Source organism: Podarcis erhardii, assembly GCF_964252035.2.
Source record: "Podarcis erhardii genome assembly, chromosome: 12".
In the NCBI taxonomy this organism is placed as follows: domain Eukaryota; kingdom Metazoa; phylum Chordata; class Lepidosauria; order Squamata; family Lacertidae; genus Podarcis; species Podarcis erhardii.
In genome coordinates this window covers 5,916,320-5,932,959 of record NC_138513.1, presented here as the reverse complement: position 1 = coordinate 5,932,959, position 16,640 = coordinate 5,916,320, and the positions used below count along the sequence as shown (strand labels likewise).

Genomic DNA, 16,640 nt, shown 5'->3' with positions numbered 1-16,640 from the left:
GTTGCAGGTTGGATTCCTGTATGGCTCAGATGCATTGCAGGTGCTCGGACTTTGATCAGGATCCCTTTCAGCTCTACACTTCTATTATTCTGTGATTCTACATCATTGGCACCTGCCCTGAACTCATACAATGAGGCAGCCAAAAAGAACCCAATAGGGCCACTTAAGCCTTTGGGAAAGCCATGTAAAATGGTGTACATAATTGCATGCTTGAGAGAAGAATTTATCCTACTCCAGCCACTGCCTTCTCAGTTACTGTGCTTAATCACAATGTGTGTTTGGGTCTTTGTAGTTAAGTATCTAGTGAAGGTGGTCTTCAGAGCAACATTTTAGGGTTGCTGTAGCAGGTTCTCAGATAACTGGTAACTTCTCATGGTCACCTCTCACTGAGCCAGGTCTTCAGACCTCCTTTACCCTGAGCCTAAGAAAAGAAACATGCACACATATAAAATTATTACCTTCCCTGCTTTCCTGATCAGAAGATGACTTTCTCGTCAACATTCTTGAGAGGTGGGTGACAGATGCTTTTACCTTCTTCTTTAGACTTTGCTCCACCAACTCCACGGACTGAGATCTGACAAAGGGCTTGAAGAGCCCCACTTTGTCTTGTAAAGAGCTCCTCCGCTGTTTGGCTGGGTCTTCCAGGAGACCATAGATTTGTTGAGACCCAGCCGGTATGTTACCTTCTGAATCAGACCTATTTCCTAGCCGGGGTGCTTTGGCTTCTTTTGGCTCTACGTCCAACTCAGGTGGAGTTTTCTCTTCATCTCTGGGAGCTTCCTGTACAGCCTCACCTTTCAAGTTATCATCCCTGGTACATATTTTTTTATCCTGATGTGCATGAGATTTCATTCCCGGTAGCAACTTTGCTTTTTCGCCCATAGGCAAACGTCTTTTGCTGGGTAGATTCTCTGGGGCTTTTCTGAAGCTGAGGAACTCAAATGGGAAATACACAATGTCATAGAGTTCGTACAGGTTGAGAAAGGCAGGCTCTACTTCAGAAATGTCAAATTTTGCTGTCTTGCTATCAGGACGAGGCATGTCCTCTGAGAGGTCCTGAATCTGTACTAAGCGGATTTCGCACATTTGGTCACTTCTTTGGCTGTCACAGTAATAGGAGAATCTGTCCCCAAACCCCGAACTACCAAAATGAGATACCATGGGCATTTCTGCGCCTACATAACCCATGCCTTCGAAAGGGGGAGACATCCTGGCTTTCTTGCCCATGGAAGGTAGCACACTGAAATACTCTTCTTCTCCAGGATATATAATATCTGCTTCTGAGGGGTCTGCTAAGCCAATGCCCCCTTCTCTTTTTCCTCTCCGAACAAGGTATCTGGTGGCCGGTCTTACTGCTTGCCCAGGTGAGCCTGGGTAGAACACCTCCCTGGATGGAGAAATGTGTCTCCTGGATCCCTCTGGATCAGAAACAGACTCTGCTAAAGCAGTCATCTCTTTTGACAGGCAAACCATCTCATCAACTAAGTACTCCAGGGCTTCAGCCTCTGTATCACTATAAATAGCAGGTTTCTGATGATGAACATGTCCTCTGGTTCTTCCTTGTCCAATGGAATATGGGGTTTCCTTTTGAGTAACCGGGATTTCTCCCCCAGAGGCGGAAAATGGCACAACTCTTGCTTGGGAGAAACCTGAAACAGATGGCCCTTGGTCTTTCTGGAATACAGACTCACTGGAAGCAAGTTGTGTACGATAAATGAGTTCTCGTTCTTCCGGTTCAGAGAGAGAAATTGGAATAGCTTTGCCTTGTGAAGCTGTTAAAATTTGCCTCTCTCCAGGAAAGGCATCAAGCTTTCTCTTTCCTGGGGCAAAATGTCTCTGCTGTAGATGTTTATGGTGTTCCCCCTCATGGATCAATGCTTGGGCGGTATCTGCTTGTTGAGAAGGCTCCCTCATCTCACCAGGAGCAGGCACTGCTTTGCTGTGAATGAAGGACTTAGGAGGCTTTTGGCTTTCTCCATGAGAGACTGATATAGAAGCAGGCAAAGTCTCTAAGCCAGCAGGAACTTCACCTTCTTGAACAGGAACTTTCATCTCACTGTGCATGGGAGGTGTTTGGTATAAATGCTTAGGTTCAGCTTTCGAAACAGGGGCAGCTTTCGCTTGAGAAATAGTTAAACTAGCTGTGCCTTTGCCCTTTAATGCAGCTGATTTTGCCTGGCTGGGTGCTGATGGTTTCTGTGGTAGAATCTGCTGCTCTTTCCCTCCAGCTGCCTGTGAGCCCGGAAGACTTGAGCTCTTACTCTCCAGGAGAACTTCTGAAGGCTTCTGTTGTAAAACCAAAGAGCCTTCCACCACTGGCATAGTCTGCAGGGCCCCTGGGCTTTTGCCCTTTGTCTTAACAACTTGTTGAATTTGCTGACCCTGAAGAGAAGGAACTTGAGGCAACTGGTCTCCACTTTTAAATGCCCCCTGAAGAACGGCAGGTCCTTCTTTGCCCTGGACAGAAGACAGCATTGTATTATGAGGGAGGCCTTTCCCCTTCCCACTGTCTTGAGAGACCAATGGGGCTGTTTCTGGCGGAGTGACTCTCAAATCTGAGCTCTCTCCCTTTGGAAGAATAGGAACCGCGTCCTTGCAAAGAGGAGCTTTGAATGTCTGAGGTAATAGCCTTTCCTCACTTTCACCCTTTGGGGCTAAATCTGACTGCTGAGCAGTTAGAACCAAGTCTTCCCTTCCTAGGGTAGATGTTCCGGGCTTTGTCGCAAGAGGTAGCCCTGGTTTCTGAAGCAGACCCTCTCCTTTTTCAGATGGCGGTGTTGAAATCAACGCCTTCTCTTGCTGCTGAGCAGCCGAAGACAAGCTGTGACTCTCACCAAGTTGTGCAAATGGCACTTCACCCTTCACAATTTTCTTTGAGCCTTCCTTTGCAGAAGTCTTTTCTGAGCCCCTTTCGCTGCAAGCCTCAAAAGCACTGCCCTCGGGAATTAAGTCGCTCTCTTCTTCCTCAATGTACTGCTCCTCAGCAAAGCTTGTCGCTCTCATCTTGTAGTCGTCCAGTGAACGGCTTCTGCTGGAAACTTGAAAAGTAACTCGCGGCGATTTCTGCGCAGTATCAAAAGAAGCCGATTTGGTCATCAGAGGAGCAGCTCCGCCTTCTCTGCCCCACTCAGTTTCTTCATCCCCAGACAATCCTCCCTCTCCCAATTCGAACTGTTCTAGAAGGGGTTCACGGAGGCCACTTAAAGCTGATTTTGAATAGCCGGCTTTTCTATAGGTTCTTTTTGCTCTTTCTAAATGCTTCCTGTGCTCTTTGCCTGGTGATGAAGGCACATCGGCAAGACTCTCAGAAGGCTGGCTGTAGAAAGTACTTTTTATGACACTATGTCTGGGGACGCATCCAGGGGACCTTCCTGCTTCGGTGCTTTCAATTTCCCCTTCTCCAGGTACCAATAAACCAGCTTTATCTTGCGAAGAAGCTGTGTCAAACGTTGGTCCCCGAGGCATTAATTCTTCACTTTCTTGGCGTGTTTGATCACCCTGTTGCCTCTTCGCTGAAGCCTGTTTAGGTCTTGTAATCAGCAGTGGCAGCGAGGATTCAGAATTCTTAGCCTCTGCTATGGACTCCTGGTATTCTGGGTAATCCGATCCCTCAAGCACAGATAAGTGAAGTCCTGGCGTAGGGCCAAAGTGCCTTCTTCCCGCGGAGGCCGAAATCTCATTGTCTGAAGATGATCCACTGGTGCTCGATGAGCTGCTCTCTTCCAACAGGTGTCGGGAGATGCCAAGAGAGGTGGTCTTATGAGTTTTCTCCAGGATTTCTGGGATGGGTCTCATCACCAGCACAGATTTATAGCTCATAAGAGAACGCTGGGCAGTGGAATAAAACACAAGGCAAAGGGGTTAAAGCAAGTGAGAGGAGAAAACCAGTTAAGGCACAACAAGAGGCTCTAATGGATGCTCAGATGGGCTTCTTGGGAAACAGAATTTTTGATCAGTGCACATTAGCCTGCAGCAGTTTTAATGGGTTTGGTGTTTGTTTGTTTTTTTTGCAAATAAGGAAACTATATAGTGAACCAATGGCAATCAAAGTGTGTTATTTGCAACCTCATATTGAGCTCCTTTTGCACATAATATTCTGTGATGGCTCCCCGTTTGTGGAATGCTCTCCCCCTAGAATGCTCACCTGACAACTTCATTACATATATTTAGGTGCTAGGAGAAAACGTTTCTCTTTAACCTAGCCTTTGGCTGATTAACATTCTATGTCCTTTTAAATGTGTTTGTGGGAGGAGGGCTTTTGTTTTGTTTTTGTTTTTATTACATATTTTGTGTTCTCATTTTATATTTTTGTGTTGTGAACCACCCTGTGATCTCTGGATGAAGAGCAGTATACAAATATAAAATAATAATAATGTGTTTTTAGGTGTGCAGCTAACATTTTTTAACATGTACTGCTAAAGTTGTAATGTGTAAATATGACAAATGGGCAGTTGAAAACACATACCACAGATTCTGGCGTATTAGGCAACTGGGAGTATAAGACGACCCCCCAAATTGGCAGCTGCCAATTTGGGGGTTCATCTTATACACTTCGGCAGCTTTGCTGGGCAGCAGCAGTGGGCAGCGGGCTCCATGTCGGGAGGAAGCTGCCCAGCGAAGCTGCCCAGCGATGCTAAGCTGGCTTCGCTGGGCAGCTTCCTCCTGGTGCGGAGTGGAGTGGAGCCCGCCGCCCAATGCAGCCATACCTGGCGTATAAGACGACCCCCAACTTTTTAACCTCTTTTTTGGGGTTAAAAAGTCGTCTTATATGCCGGAATCTACGGTATGTTAGAGAGAAAAACAGATCTCCTGAACTGCAGGTTCTGCAATTCTCTAGAAACTGAATAAGGAACAAAAACATGTTGAAGCACAGTCCAGTGTCTGGGCTGGAGCCTACTAACCTGCCATTTGCTTCGGGACACGAAAAATTTGAGCTGCTTTGTATCTATGAAGTGAGCTTCTTCAAGTGGGAGGTTATGCTGTAAAGGGGAGGGAAGGAATAAATTAACATAAATATAAACGTTAAAATGTCAATTTAAAAAGAATCTGGCATCACGTGTTTCAGAAAAGTGACTTTCATTTGCCAGAAAACACTAGCACTGATGGTTAAGGGTGTATCTATTGAATGGGGAACTCATGAGGGCTTACCATAAACCATGTGTGGGAGAGACACTCCATAGCACTAGGCCTTGCCCTGGGAAGAGAGAAAAACAGGTTTTAGCTTGTGTGTCATGGTATGGTCCTGTCTACCAAGAATATTTTCCAATATGCTAAACAGCCAAGAATCCTGGTTTGCTTAGATGAATTGTTCTAGTGTGGCAGCTGGTGAGCCTAACTGTGCTACTCTGCAGCTACTTGTTGTGTCTGAATGGCTATGATTCTAAGAGCTGGAGAACTGACACACACACACCCTTGAATTATATCACTGGGGGGGGGCGCGCTAGGGGCACCTTGGAAGATGGCCAACAATACCATCTCTCCAGCTCACACGAGGTAATTAAGGGGCTGATATGGGAGTAAATCAGCCTCCCAAAATTCTTCCCAGTGGAAGGGAAGATGCAGCCTCGTCCGCGGTTGCCCATAAATCACCCCCGAGTTCGAAAGAAGGAGGGGATGAGGGCACTGGACGGAAAGCCCTCGAGCGAGCTCGGATCTCCCTGACGCCGTCTCTGAGAGTGAATCTAGTTGCATTACTTAAGATAAAAAACTGGATATAAAAGTTATTGCACATGCTTCAAGTGAAGAAAAGGGTATGTTAGCTGCTAATTAAGCCTGCCACTGAGAAGTTAAGAGTGATGGAATGGACTGGACAGAAGATACATCAAAGAATAACATCTTTTCAACATCTATGTTGAAACGGAATGGAAAGGGGGGAGACTTTTTCTTTTTTTTATTACGATATTACCTAACAACCCCCACCCCCAGAAGAACCATCATACAACTTATAGCAAGTGAGACTGGAAAATAAACTGTGTGGAAATAAAAATATCAACTAAAGCCTTTGTTTTGGAAAGATTTGGAAAGAAAATAAAAGGCTCTCTTGTGACGCAGTTTTTAATTGGGATCCACCATTATGAGACAGATTATGTTGCGAGATTAATAGTCAGAGGGGGAGGTGAGCCATTGCTCTGTTATCATGATTGTATTCTAAGTTCGACTTGGCAAATCCTCCCCTGGAAAGACTGATTTATGGTGCAACCTGTCTGGGAAAATTAACGAGCAGACACTTAGATTTTATTTCATCGGAACTGAGAAAGATGGTGCCTGCCGCCCGAGGACTTTTGGATCAGGGTGTGAAGATTTATTGCAAACAAAAGATTTACCAGCTTTTTTAAAAAGGGGAGAGCCTTACAAGTTCACACAGAAGCATAACAATGCTTACTTTAACTCTCCTGTGGAAACAACTCAGAGGCTATTAAGAAGAAAACGGACAACAACAGGAAGATCCAAAGATGGGACTGGTGAACACTAAAAGCAGCAGAAATATGAGATGACTGGACCCTTAGTGAACTCAAAGCATGGGGAACCCCCCCCCCCCAAATTATAATTTGGCAAAATATTTGGACTTTATGATATGTATTGGTATAATTTGGAATAATTAATGTGATATGATTGGGTTGTTAAATGGAAAACTTAATAAAAATTATTTTTAAAAAAAGAATTATATCACTGGGAAAATTAAAAAGAATACTCACTCTGGAGACGGTTGCAGTATCGTTCTGATAAAATCCTGTGCTTCTTTGCTCAGATGCACAAAATCAGGAATATCCCATGAAACTGTTCCATTCTGAATATTTAGGAGGGTTGCTCTGTCATTTTCCCCAGCAAATGGAGACTTGCATGTCAAGCTAATTGTTTGAAATGAAATATAGATATTTTAAACATTGTTCCCCACCTTACGGGTAATAACAACAGAGGAGAAACACTACAGCCCTAATCCACAGATTTGTACATGTATGTATGTATCACCCTTGTATTTAATCCCCTTTGCGGTTAAAAATCAAACTTCCTTGATGAACTAGAAACACTCTGGGACCTTCGTTGACCTTGGAATTCATTTATGTTCACAGTGGCCAGATAGGACACAGGTCATGCCACACCAAATCAACACAAAAAACAAGGCTGTTGTCACCCACCATCTTGGATTTCGATGAAACTTGGTGTACACCCTTCTCTTATGGTTGAAAAAAACTCCCTTAATTTTTTCCCCTCTATCTCAAACGGTTTTAATTTTATAGCACTTCAAAGTTTTGTGAAATCTGGGTTTCTGTCCTTCTTGACATCCTCAGCCTTGTGTACATTTCCCCCACTCCATAACCAATGATCAGATCTCTTTGAAATTTTACACAGAGCTCAATAACATGATGAGGATTTCTGCTGGCCTAGCCGCGATGATTCTTGCGCAATACCATTTCCTCATATGCTTGGTATTGTACAACTCCCACAGACAATAACTGGCAGAAGATACATCTTTCTCAACGAGTATATGGCATTGATAGAAGAAAAAAATAAAACTTACAGGTGATATTGAGGCTACACCTGTAGGGGGTTTCTTTCTACCATAAGGGAAAGGTGTACACCAAGTTTCATCAAAATCCAAGATGGTGGGTGACACGACCGCACTGAACTGACATGGAATGACCCACATAACCACAGGTTAGGTACCAACAAACCATCCAAGTATGATGTTGCTCACATAGTATAGGACTCACTTATTTTCAACATAAAAGTATCCAGAATTTTTAGCCAGCTTTTCAATTCCCAACTACTTATTTATAAATAAAGAAAATAAATAGAAACAAAAATTTGAAGAGAAGTGTCATTTTCACTGCTTTAAGTTCCAGCTAATCACAATGACTTAATTTTCACCCACCTTCCAGTACCAGATTGTATGTTTAGTTTTGAAGTAATTAATTTTTGCAATATTGCTTGTGTCCAGACACCAGTTTTATTCCAAGATACCTGACTAGGTTATTAGATGAATTTATACTAAAATTCAATTCTATATTCTTTTAATAAGGAAGATCACTTAATGGTAACAAGCTCTGACTTTGGCCAATTTATTTTGTATTCTGACATAAGACCATATTTTTCTATACTATAAAGTGACAAAGATGTATCCGCATATAATGCTATTTTAATTTGAAGTGCTTACCTTAAATAGCAAATAACACCAACAGGCCTGAAAGGGGGGGGAAAGGTGTGTATCAGCAAAAGATTTTCATTTGCATAAAATATGTGTCGACAATTTCATTATGTTAATGTGGTGATCATCTAAATGACCATCTGGGTTGACCCTGCAGCAATCATATTAATGGTTGACCTAACAACAACTATGTCACGATCTTAGAACTTTCTTTATGACAAATCCAATACATATGGGTTGAGCCAATAATTTGGGACACAACCATGAATGTAATGTAGGTCCAGAAACAGCTTGGCAAGCCGTACAGAAGCCCTTTAAGGAATTCAGACAGTATATTATTGAGATGAGGCTGGCATATGAAGAACGGTGTTGTTTGACATGGGTGGGCGGTTTCACAGCGAAATCCTTATTTTACTTATTTTCTTATTTTGGAGTGTGGGTGGACTCCAGACCCCTGGTCACTCTGATTGCCTCTTTCTTCAATTTCCCCACTTCTGCACACGTTTCCTGGATGCAGAAACCAGACATGGGTGCAATATTCCAAGTGTGGCTGCATCTCAGGAAACATTGCCCTGAACACGCTTTGCTTGCCCTTCCCTTCCTAACTGGCCAGGATCACCATGGTGACCAGTACAGGGGTACCTTGGGTTAAGAAATGAATTTGTTCTGGAGGTCCGTTCTCAACCTGAAACTGTTCTTAACCTGAGGTACCACTTTAGCTAATGGGGCCTCCCGCTGCCGCCGTGCGATTTCTGTTCTCATCCTGAAGCAAAGTTCTTAACCCGAGGTATTATTTATGGGTTAGTGAAGTCTGTAACCTGAAGCATCTGTAACCTGAAGCGTCTGTAACCTGAAGCCTCTGTAACCTGAGGTACCACTGTACAGGAAACTTTGCCCTCTATCTAGATTAGCTTTGTGTGCCCTCAGTGACATCAACATGTGGCCCAGTCTACAAAGCCCCATCACATCTCCCCAGTCCCCATCTCCGGCTGGCTAGGAGCATGTACTGAAAGGGGACGGAACACTTAAGCAAGGAGACTTAAATGTCACTGAAATAGCAAGAGATTCAGGAAATGACTTCAACAGTTATAGAAAATGTTGGATGCTTTCTAGCATATAATTTTTTCAGGGAATACTCTGGACTCCCTCGAGGCACTACTTTCACCTGGTTGTCATTCAGTGGAGCCCTAAGGAGCCTTTGTTAGATTTCTGTTATGCCACTCTGCAGTTTTTGGAGTCACAAGACTCTGTTGACATGCCAGACTGTTGGAATTCTCACGGGAGATGGATGTTGATGTTAGTGGTTTCCTGTTTCTTTGTTTCAGTTGTTCACTGACTCTCACAGAGAGCAGATGCATATTCTTTTCTGTCCTGTGTAGTTAGAAATAAACGTAGCGCTGTAGCACATATTTCTCGTCCTTCTGCTGTTTGGATACTCTGCGTAATGGGAACGTGCCTGAAGCCTCATTAAAGGCTTAGGTCGTTAATCACTGTAGGAGGAGAGCCTGGTGGATTCCGAAGAACGTCTGAGGAGGAGAGCTATTTCAGCTCGGTCAAACGGAACTCCGACAGTCTTCACAGACTGACAGCACCCTGTTCTTTCTTCTACCCCACTGTGCCAGTCCTAGTAGCCAGGAGAAGCCCAAGGGCCAACTGTAATCTGCTCTGTCATACAGAAGAACCCATGCCCTTGACCTAAGCCAGACAACCGCTTTCCCATTGGGATTCAGAGTTTGCCTGTCTCTTGTGCCCTATCTCCTGTGCTGTCTCTTGTCCAAGGTGCCTTATTCTAACAAACCATCCTTACCCAGCAGAAATGAAATGTAGAAGCAGAATGAGCCCCACCCCTACAGTCTGCCCAATAGCAGCCAGGGTCTCCTTAGCTAGCTCCACCCTACTCTGTCCACTACCAGCACAGCCAAGCACTGGGAGTTTCAGGCAAATCAGTCAGCCTGGTTGCTACAAATCAGACATGTTTTGTCGTTTACTCGTGTCCGACTCTTCGTGACCCCACGGACCAGAGCACGCCTGGTACTCCTGTCTTCCACTGCCTCCCGCAGTTTGGTCAAACTCATGCTAGTAGCTTCGAGAACACTGTCCCACCATCTCGTCCTCTGTCTTCCCCTTCTCCTTGTGCCCTCCATCTTTCCCAACATCAGGGTCTTTTCCAGGGAGTCTTCTCTTCTCATGAGGTGGCCAAAGTATTGGAGCCTCAGCTTCAGGATCTGTCCTTCCAGTGAGCACTCAGGGCTGATTTCCTTCAGAATGGAGAGGTTTGATCTTCTTGCAGTCCACGGGACTCTCAAGAGTCTCCTCCAGCACCATAATTCAAAAGTGTCAATTCTCCAGCGATCAGCCTTCTTTATGGTCCAGCTCTCACTTCCATACATCACTACTGGGAAAACCATAGCTTTAACTATTTGGGCCTTTGTTGGCCAGGTGATGTCTCTGCTTTTTAAGATGCTGTCTAGGTTTGTCATTGCTTTTCCCCCGAGAAGCAGGCATCTTTTAATTTCGTGGCTGCTATCACCATCTGCGGTGATCATGGAGCCCAAGAAAGTAAAATCTCTCACTGCCTCCATTGCTTCCCCTTCTATTTGCCAGGAGGTGATGGGACCAGTGGCCATGATCTTCGTTTTTTTGATGTTGAGCTTCAGACCATATTTTGCGCTCAACTCTTTCACCCTCATTAAAAGGTTCTTTAACTCCTCCTCACTTTCTGCCATCAAGGTTGTGTCATCTGCATATCTGAGGTTGTTGATATTTCTTCCGGCAATAAACTAGAACAGTCATTTAGTTGTCTCAGGTCTGCCCCATGAGGCAAGAGGCAGGACCTAATTTTTTTACATCAAAGGAGCATAGACAAGTGAGGAGGGCTGAGTTCTCACTGTTCCTCTGCCTTAATCTGTGCATTCAGTCACTCTCCTGGTACCGGAGCCAGGCTAGAAGAAAAAGTGCCTGGGGTGCTTGAGTGTGAGGTGGGAGAAAGTTCAGTTCTCCTCATCCACACAAGCCTCTTTGGGGAAGGGGGAATAACTAGATGCAACTAGATAATGCAAGTGCAGCAATACGAACATTTGACAGCGCTATAAAAATGCTCAATGGCTGCTAGTCATTCCACTACCTCCAGTTTGTTCTTCAACTGCCTTAGAGCCCTACATATATTTCCATTTAAAAGCAAGCAAGCAAACAAACAAACAAACAGCCCAAGGGGAAAAATCTATTTTACCAGATGTCGGATGCTGTTGATACGGGTGACTGGGAGAGAATTTCAGGTGAGACAAATTCCGGAGACCCATATTTACTGTACTGAGGCTCAGATGGGTTTATCTTTTGAGCGAATCCAAAATCACAGATCTTAATGTCATCTCTGTCGTCATAAACCATCAAGATGTTTGCAGGCTGTTGAAGCAGAGAGAAGAGTGTTTTGTGCAGAGGAGTCTAGGAGATACCACCCGTCAACCAAGCAAGGATCCTCCCTCTTGTGGTATCAACCCATACTTGAAAGTGCACCCCAAATGACTTCCTGTTCAGACCCTAGTCTTCAACTGAGTGGGGTCCCACCCTGCTTAAGATAAGCCAATGGCCCTGCCCAGCTCCAGGAACTCTGGGGTGTCAGCAGGCCTCCAGGTATAAGCCCCCCAACAATGACAGAGTGGTATCTCAGTTAGCGTGGGGTGAGGCTCTGTGTGTGTTTCATTGGAGTCTTAGAGGGGTGTAGTCCAGGGAATCTGAAACTCTTGGCTGAACCTCAGGAATGCAAGGAAGAAGGGTGTGGAGAAGACCTGCACCTCCGGGATCTCTCTCATAGGAATAGGGGAATATGCCTTATACTGAGGCTCAGGTCATTGGTCCATCTAGCAGAGAATCAACTGCATGGATTGGCAGCAGCTCTCCAGAGTTTCATGCCTCTGCAGCCCTCCCTGGAGATGGCAGGAACTGAATCTGAGACCTTTTGCATGAAAAGCAGGTGGGAATGTAAAAAGGTGAAAAACTTCCGGGCAATGATATACAATGAGATGAAAAAAATGTTGAAATATGCATTTATAAAGAAACCAGAAGCATTTTTACTGGGCATTGTAGGAAGTGATATAAATAGAAAAGACCTTAAGCTGTTTTCATATGCAACGATGGCAGCAAGAATAATATTGGCACAAAAATGGAAGCAAGAAGAATTACCGACGAAAGAAGAATGGAGGATGAAATTAATGGGCTATGCAGAATTAGATAAACTGACAGGAAGGATTCGAAATCTGCGGGACCAGAGATTCACAGGAGACTGGTGTAAATTTACAGACTATTTGAAAAGTAATTGTAATGACCAGACCACATTTGTAGGTTTGCAAGAAGTTTTGTGAGGTGAATTATTGGAACTATTGCAAAAATGGATAAAGGGGAGGATGGTTAGTTAAGATAATTAAAAGCAATATGAATTTAAGAAATGCACAAGAAGTGAAAAGAACGGTGCATCATCAGAGGTGCTGATGGAAGTAAAAAAAAAATTGTATAAGATCTGAAGTTTTGTGGTATGTATTATAATTTATATGTTAAAATTAATAAAAAAATATTTAAAAAAGAAAGAAAAGCAGGTGCCATCTCACTGAGTTATGGTCCTTCTCCCTGCCTACCCTTCAGGCTCTTGGCAGAACCCAAGGACTTTATCCTGCCTTTGCAGCTTTTCCTAGAGGGAAAATATCGGACCCAAATGTTATAATGTGCTTGTTTTTCAGCAGGAATCTACAGATGAAACTCGGAAAATTAGAATATCATGGAAAAGTTCATTTATTTCAGTAATTCAACATAAAAGGTGAAACTAACATATGAGATAGACTCATGACATGCAAAGTGAGATATGTCAAGCTTTTATTTGTTATAATTGTGATATTATAGCGTACAGCTGATGAAAACCCCAAATTAACAATCTCAGAACATTAGAATATTAAATGAAATCAGCAAAACAAGGGCTGCAAATAGAGCAATATTGGACCTCTGGGAAGTAGAAGCATGTTTCACCTGTATACTCAGAGCAGAGAATCCCCACATAGGTCAAAATAACCAATAACCAAACTTGGCTTCATAGAAAACTTCCCAGATTCTCCGAAGCAATTCGTAAATGATGCAGCGAACCGAACATGCAGGTCTTTTTAAACGTTACCTTAATATCCAAATGAAGCACTTTGTTCTTATGGAGATATTCAATCCCTTCTAAAAGTTGTCTGAAGTAGAACTTGACCTGTAAGTGGGGGAGAGGGGAAAATATAAGGTTATCAGTGGATTTGTCTAGATGCCACAAGTATATCTCTGATTTCAGAACTGTTGTGGGATACAACAGTAGTATCTTGACTAAAAACCCTACATCCCTCCCAAAAGAAACACAAAGAAGTAGCTTCACCTCTGCTTCAGTCACCACATTCTTCTTGAACAACCGGTCCAGAAGCTCTTCATTGGAGCATCTAACACACTAAGGAACACAACACCCTTTTCGTTATGGAGCAATAAAAAGCAACTGATCAATTATTCTCTGTCCCCAAACATCTCTTGAGTTTCTAGTACAAATATACTTACTTAATTTTGTGTGTGTGTGTGTGTGTGTGTGTGTGTGTGTGAAAGAGAAAGAGAGAGAGAGAGAGAGAGAGAGAGAGAGAGAGAGAGAGAGGTGTCAATGGAATTATTATGTTATTAACCCACAAATAATGTGTAGCTGATAACAGAACAATTCTAGAAATAATTAGTGGGTGGGAATTAATCATAATTATAATCATAATGATTTATTTTTTGTGCCCCACCCATCTGACTGGGTTGCCCCAGCCATGCTGAGCAGCTTCCAACATAATAAACGGAAACACAACAACAACAAAAACAGAACAGAACGTGATATATTAAAAGCGTACAGAACTGCTTCCAGACGTCTATGGAAGGTGTCATACAATTATTTATCTCTTTGACATCTGACGGGAGCGCATTCCACAGGGTGGGCGCCACTACAGAGAAAGGTCCTCTGCCTGGTTCCCTGTAACCTCACTTCTTGCAGTGAGGAAACAGCCAGAAGGCCCTCGGAGCTGGACATCTGTGTCTGGGCTGAACGATGGGGGTGGAGATGCTCCTTCAGGTATACAGGGCCAAAGCCGTTTAGGGCTTGAAAGGTCAACACCAACACGTTGAATTGTGCTTGGAAATGTACTGGGAGCCAAGTTGTTTATTGTTAGAGTATTGCTAAGGTTGTTTTACTGTTCATGAGGCTGATGTGTTGTTTTCGTTCTTCCATAGGTTTTATGTTATATGAAATATTATATGACTCCCACCTTTTTTCTGTGGCACCATGTATGTACAGACCACATGTGCTAACTGCAGGATTGTGAAGGGAGACGGTGCCTGGCCACAATGCCACCTACCCAATTGAGGGGTAAGCAGACTTCTCAAATAAAGAGACCTCAGAGGGAGTATGAAATGTAATCTGAAGCCTCAAAATCACAACTTAGCACAGAGTTCTGTTCTATCATCTGTAGCTTGAACAGGAATAGTTGTTGGTTTTTTTTAAAAAAAAAACCACCACAATACATATCAATGCTGGAAGTTTGCATTATCTGCTACACATTATTTGTGAATGTTAACTGCAAATAACATAACTGCCACGGTCTCTACTTCCTGCAATTTCATTTCCCTTTGACACCAACACATGTGCTTATAGTACCATACATGTGATGCAAAGGATTCTTCCATAATAAATGTGTTAGTTTTTAAGTTGCCTTGCTTAAAAATAATTAATTAATTAGCAATGCTTAAAAAAACAAGTAAACAATGCCAAAGCATATTTGGCAATGACACAAATGTTCTGTGCATTTTTTGTTTTGATTCCTGGTTTGACGTTCAGGTTTACAGTGGTGCCCTGCAAGACGAACGCCTCGCAAGACGGAAAACCCGCTAGACGAAAGGGTTTTCCGTTTTGGAGGCGCTTCGCAAAACGAATTTCCCTATGGGCTTGCTTCGCTTGGCTACAGTCATCTAAGCTCTGGTAACTTTTAGACTAGACTACTCCAATGTGCTTTATGTGGGGCCGCCATTGAAAATGGTGCAGAAGCTTCATTTAGTATAATGTGGTTGCCCAACTGTTGACAGTGCTTGAGGCAAACAGCAATTCTCTTCCAGTTGCACAATCTAAAGTGGTGCCCCGCAAGACGAATGCCTCGCAAGACGGAAAACCCGCTAGACGAAAGGGTTTTCCGTTTTGGAGGTGCTTCGCAAAACGAATTTCCTATGGGCTTGCTTCGCAAGACGAAAATGTCTTGCGAGTTCCTGCGGTTTTTCCCCCCTCCCCCCTTTTTCTAAGCCGCTAAGCCGCTTATCAGCTGATCCGCTAAGCCGCTAAAAGCTTTCTAACCGTAAGCCGCTAATAGCGCTAATCCGCTAAGCTGTCAATGGGCTTGCTTCTCAAGACGAAAAAACCGCTAGGCGAAGAGAATCGCGGAACGGATTAATTTCGTCTTGCGAGGCACCATTGTATTACACTGTCTTCAAAACCTGCACCAGTGCTGAACACCAGCTCTCTTCATCATCTTACACAACCGCAAGCAGGGTTAACATACATTCCCCCTCCAGGATTCAGCAAAAAAGAAAAAGAAAAAAAAGATACAGCTCCAAAATCAGAATCAAGGTTTTCCGTGTTTCAAACTGATCCAGCAGCTGGGTGATCCTGTCATGGGACAGTGTGGCTAGAATATCCCTCTCCTGATAGGCTTGATCCCTTGTTTTGCTTCGTAGGGCGATAAATTTGGCTGCGCATGACACTCGGTTGCCTTTGTGAACCACTCTTTTAATCAATCCAAAGGAACCCCTGTGAAGATATTTTTTAAAAAACAAACAAGACAGGCTGATTCGAAATTCCAATCTCTGGCAGAAGCAACTTTCCTATTGAGTTCTTTCCCATGCCTCAGACACCCACACAAAGCCATAATTATGATCCGAGTGGAATATCAAGTGAAAAATAGTTTTTACCTTCCTATTTCTTGCTTAACCTCATAGAAAGAATGAAGCTTTCTTCTATTGCTCTGTTTCTTTGCCTCTTGGTTTTTCTTATCTGTAGTAATTCAAACAACAAGAACATGTAAAGTAATGGGCACGATCACGCTCTTGCATCATGTGTCAATACACTTCTCCTTTGTTGAACACATTCCACACATCATACATTCCATCACTTTTGCGAGGGGTGGTATTCAAAGCACTGCATTTTATATGTGGGAAAGGGGCACCTTTCTTTGGAGTTATGTTGATTGTGAAAAACAAAAACACTTAAACAATCAGATCTATTTTAATAACCCTACAAGCAATAATAATCCTATGAAATAGGAGAACATGATTATCTCCATATTTCAGATGGTCACAAGACATTTTGGAGGAGGAAATTTGAGGCAGAAGAATTGAGTGCGAGCTAGGTCAAAGTCTGTTGAGACACTGCATGCCAACAATTAGTAGGTAAGAACTAATGAGAAAGGCAGAC

At 43.4% G+C, this 16,640-nt stretch overlaps 1 protein-coding gene and 1 pseudogene across 34 annotated transcripts in view; one reads left to right on the top strand and one right to left on the bottom strand.

Annotated features, from left to right (window-relative positions):
- The window catches only part of LOC309325987 (7-alpha-hydroxycholest-4-en-3-one 12-alpha-hydroxylase pseudogene), a 354,547-nt pseudogene that overhangs the window by 52,175 nt on the left and 285,732 nt on the right, over positions 1–16,640 (top strand). The gene's annotated exons all lie outside the window — the stretch shown is intronic.
- The window catches only part of OBSCN (obscurin, cytoskeletal calmodulin and titin-interacting RhoGEF), a 263,745-nt gene that overhangs the window by 28,355 nt on the left and 218,750 nt on the right, over positions 1–16,640 (bottom strand). For all 32 annotated transcript variants that reach the window (XM_081834068.1, XM_081834069.1, XM_081834097.1 and 29 more), the window contains 10 exons: positions 16,139–16,220; positions 15,777–15,977; positions 13,539–13,599; positions 13,302–13,379; positions 11,376–11,548; positions 8,156–8,182; positions 6,696–6,848; positions 5,149–5,194; positions 4,902–4,979; positions 459–3,828 (listed from right to left, as the gene is read on the bottom strand). In XM_081834068.1, the coding sequence (XP_081690194.1) occupies positions 459–3,828; positions 4,902–4,979; positions 5,149–5,194; positions 6,696–6,848; positions 8,156–8,182; positions 11,376–11,548; positions 13,302–13,379; positions 13,539–13,599; positions 15,777–15,977; positions 16,139–16,220 (4,269 nt within the window). The remainder of the gene's footprint in view (positions 1–458; positions 3,829–4,901; positions 4,980–5,148; positions 5,195–6,695; positions 6,849–8,155; positions 8,183–11,375; positions 11,549–13,301; positions 13,380–13,538; positions 13,600–15,776; positions 15,978–16,138; positions 16,221–16,640) is intronic.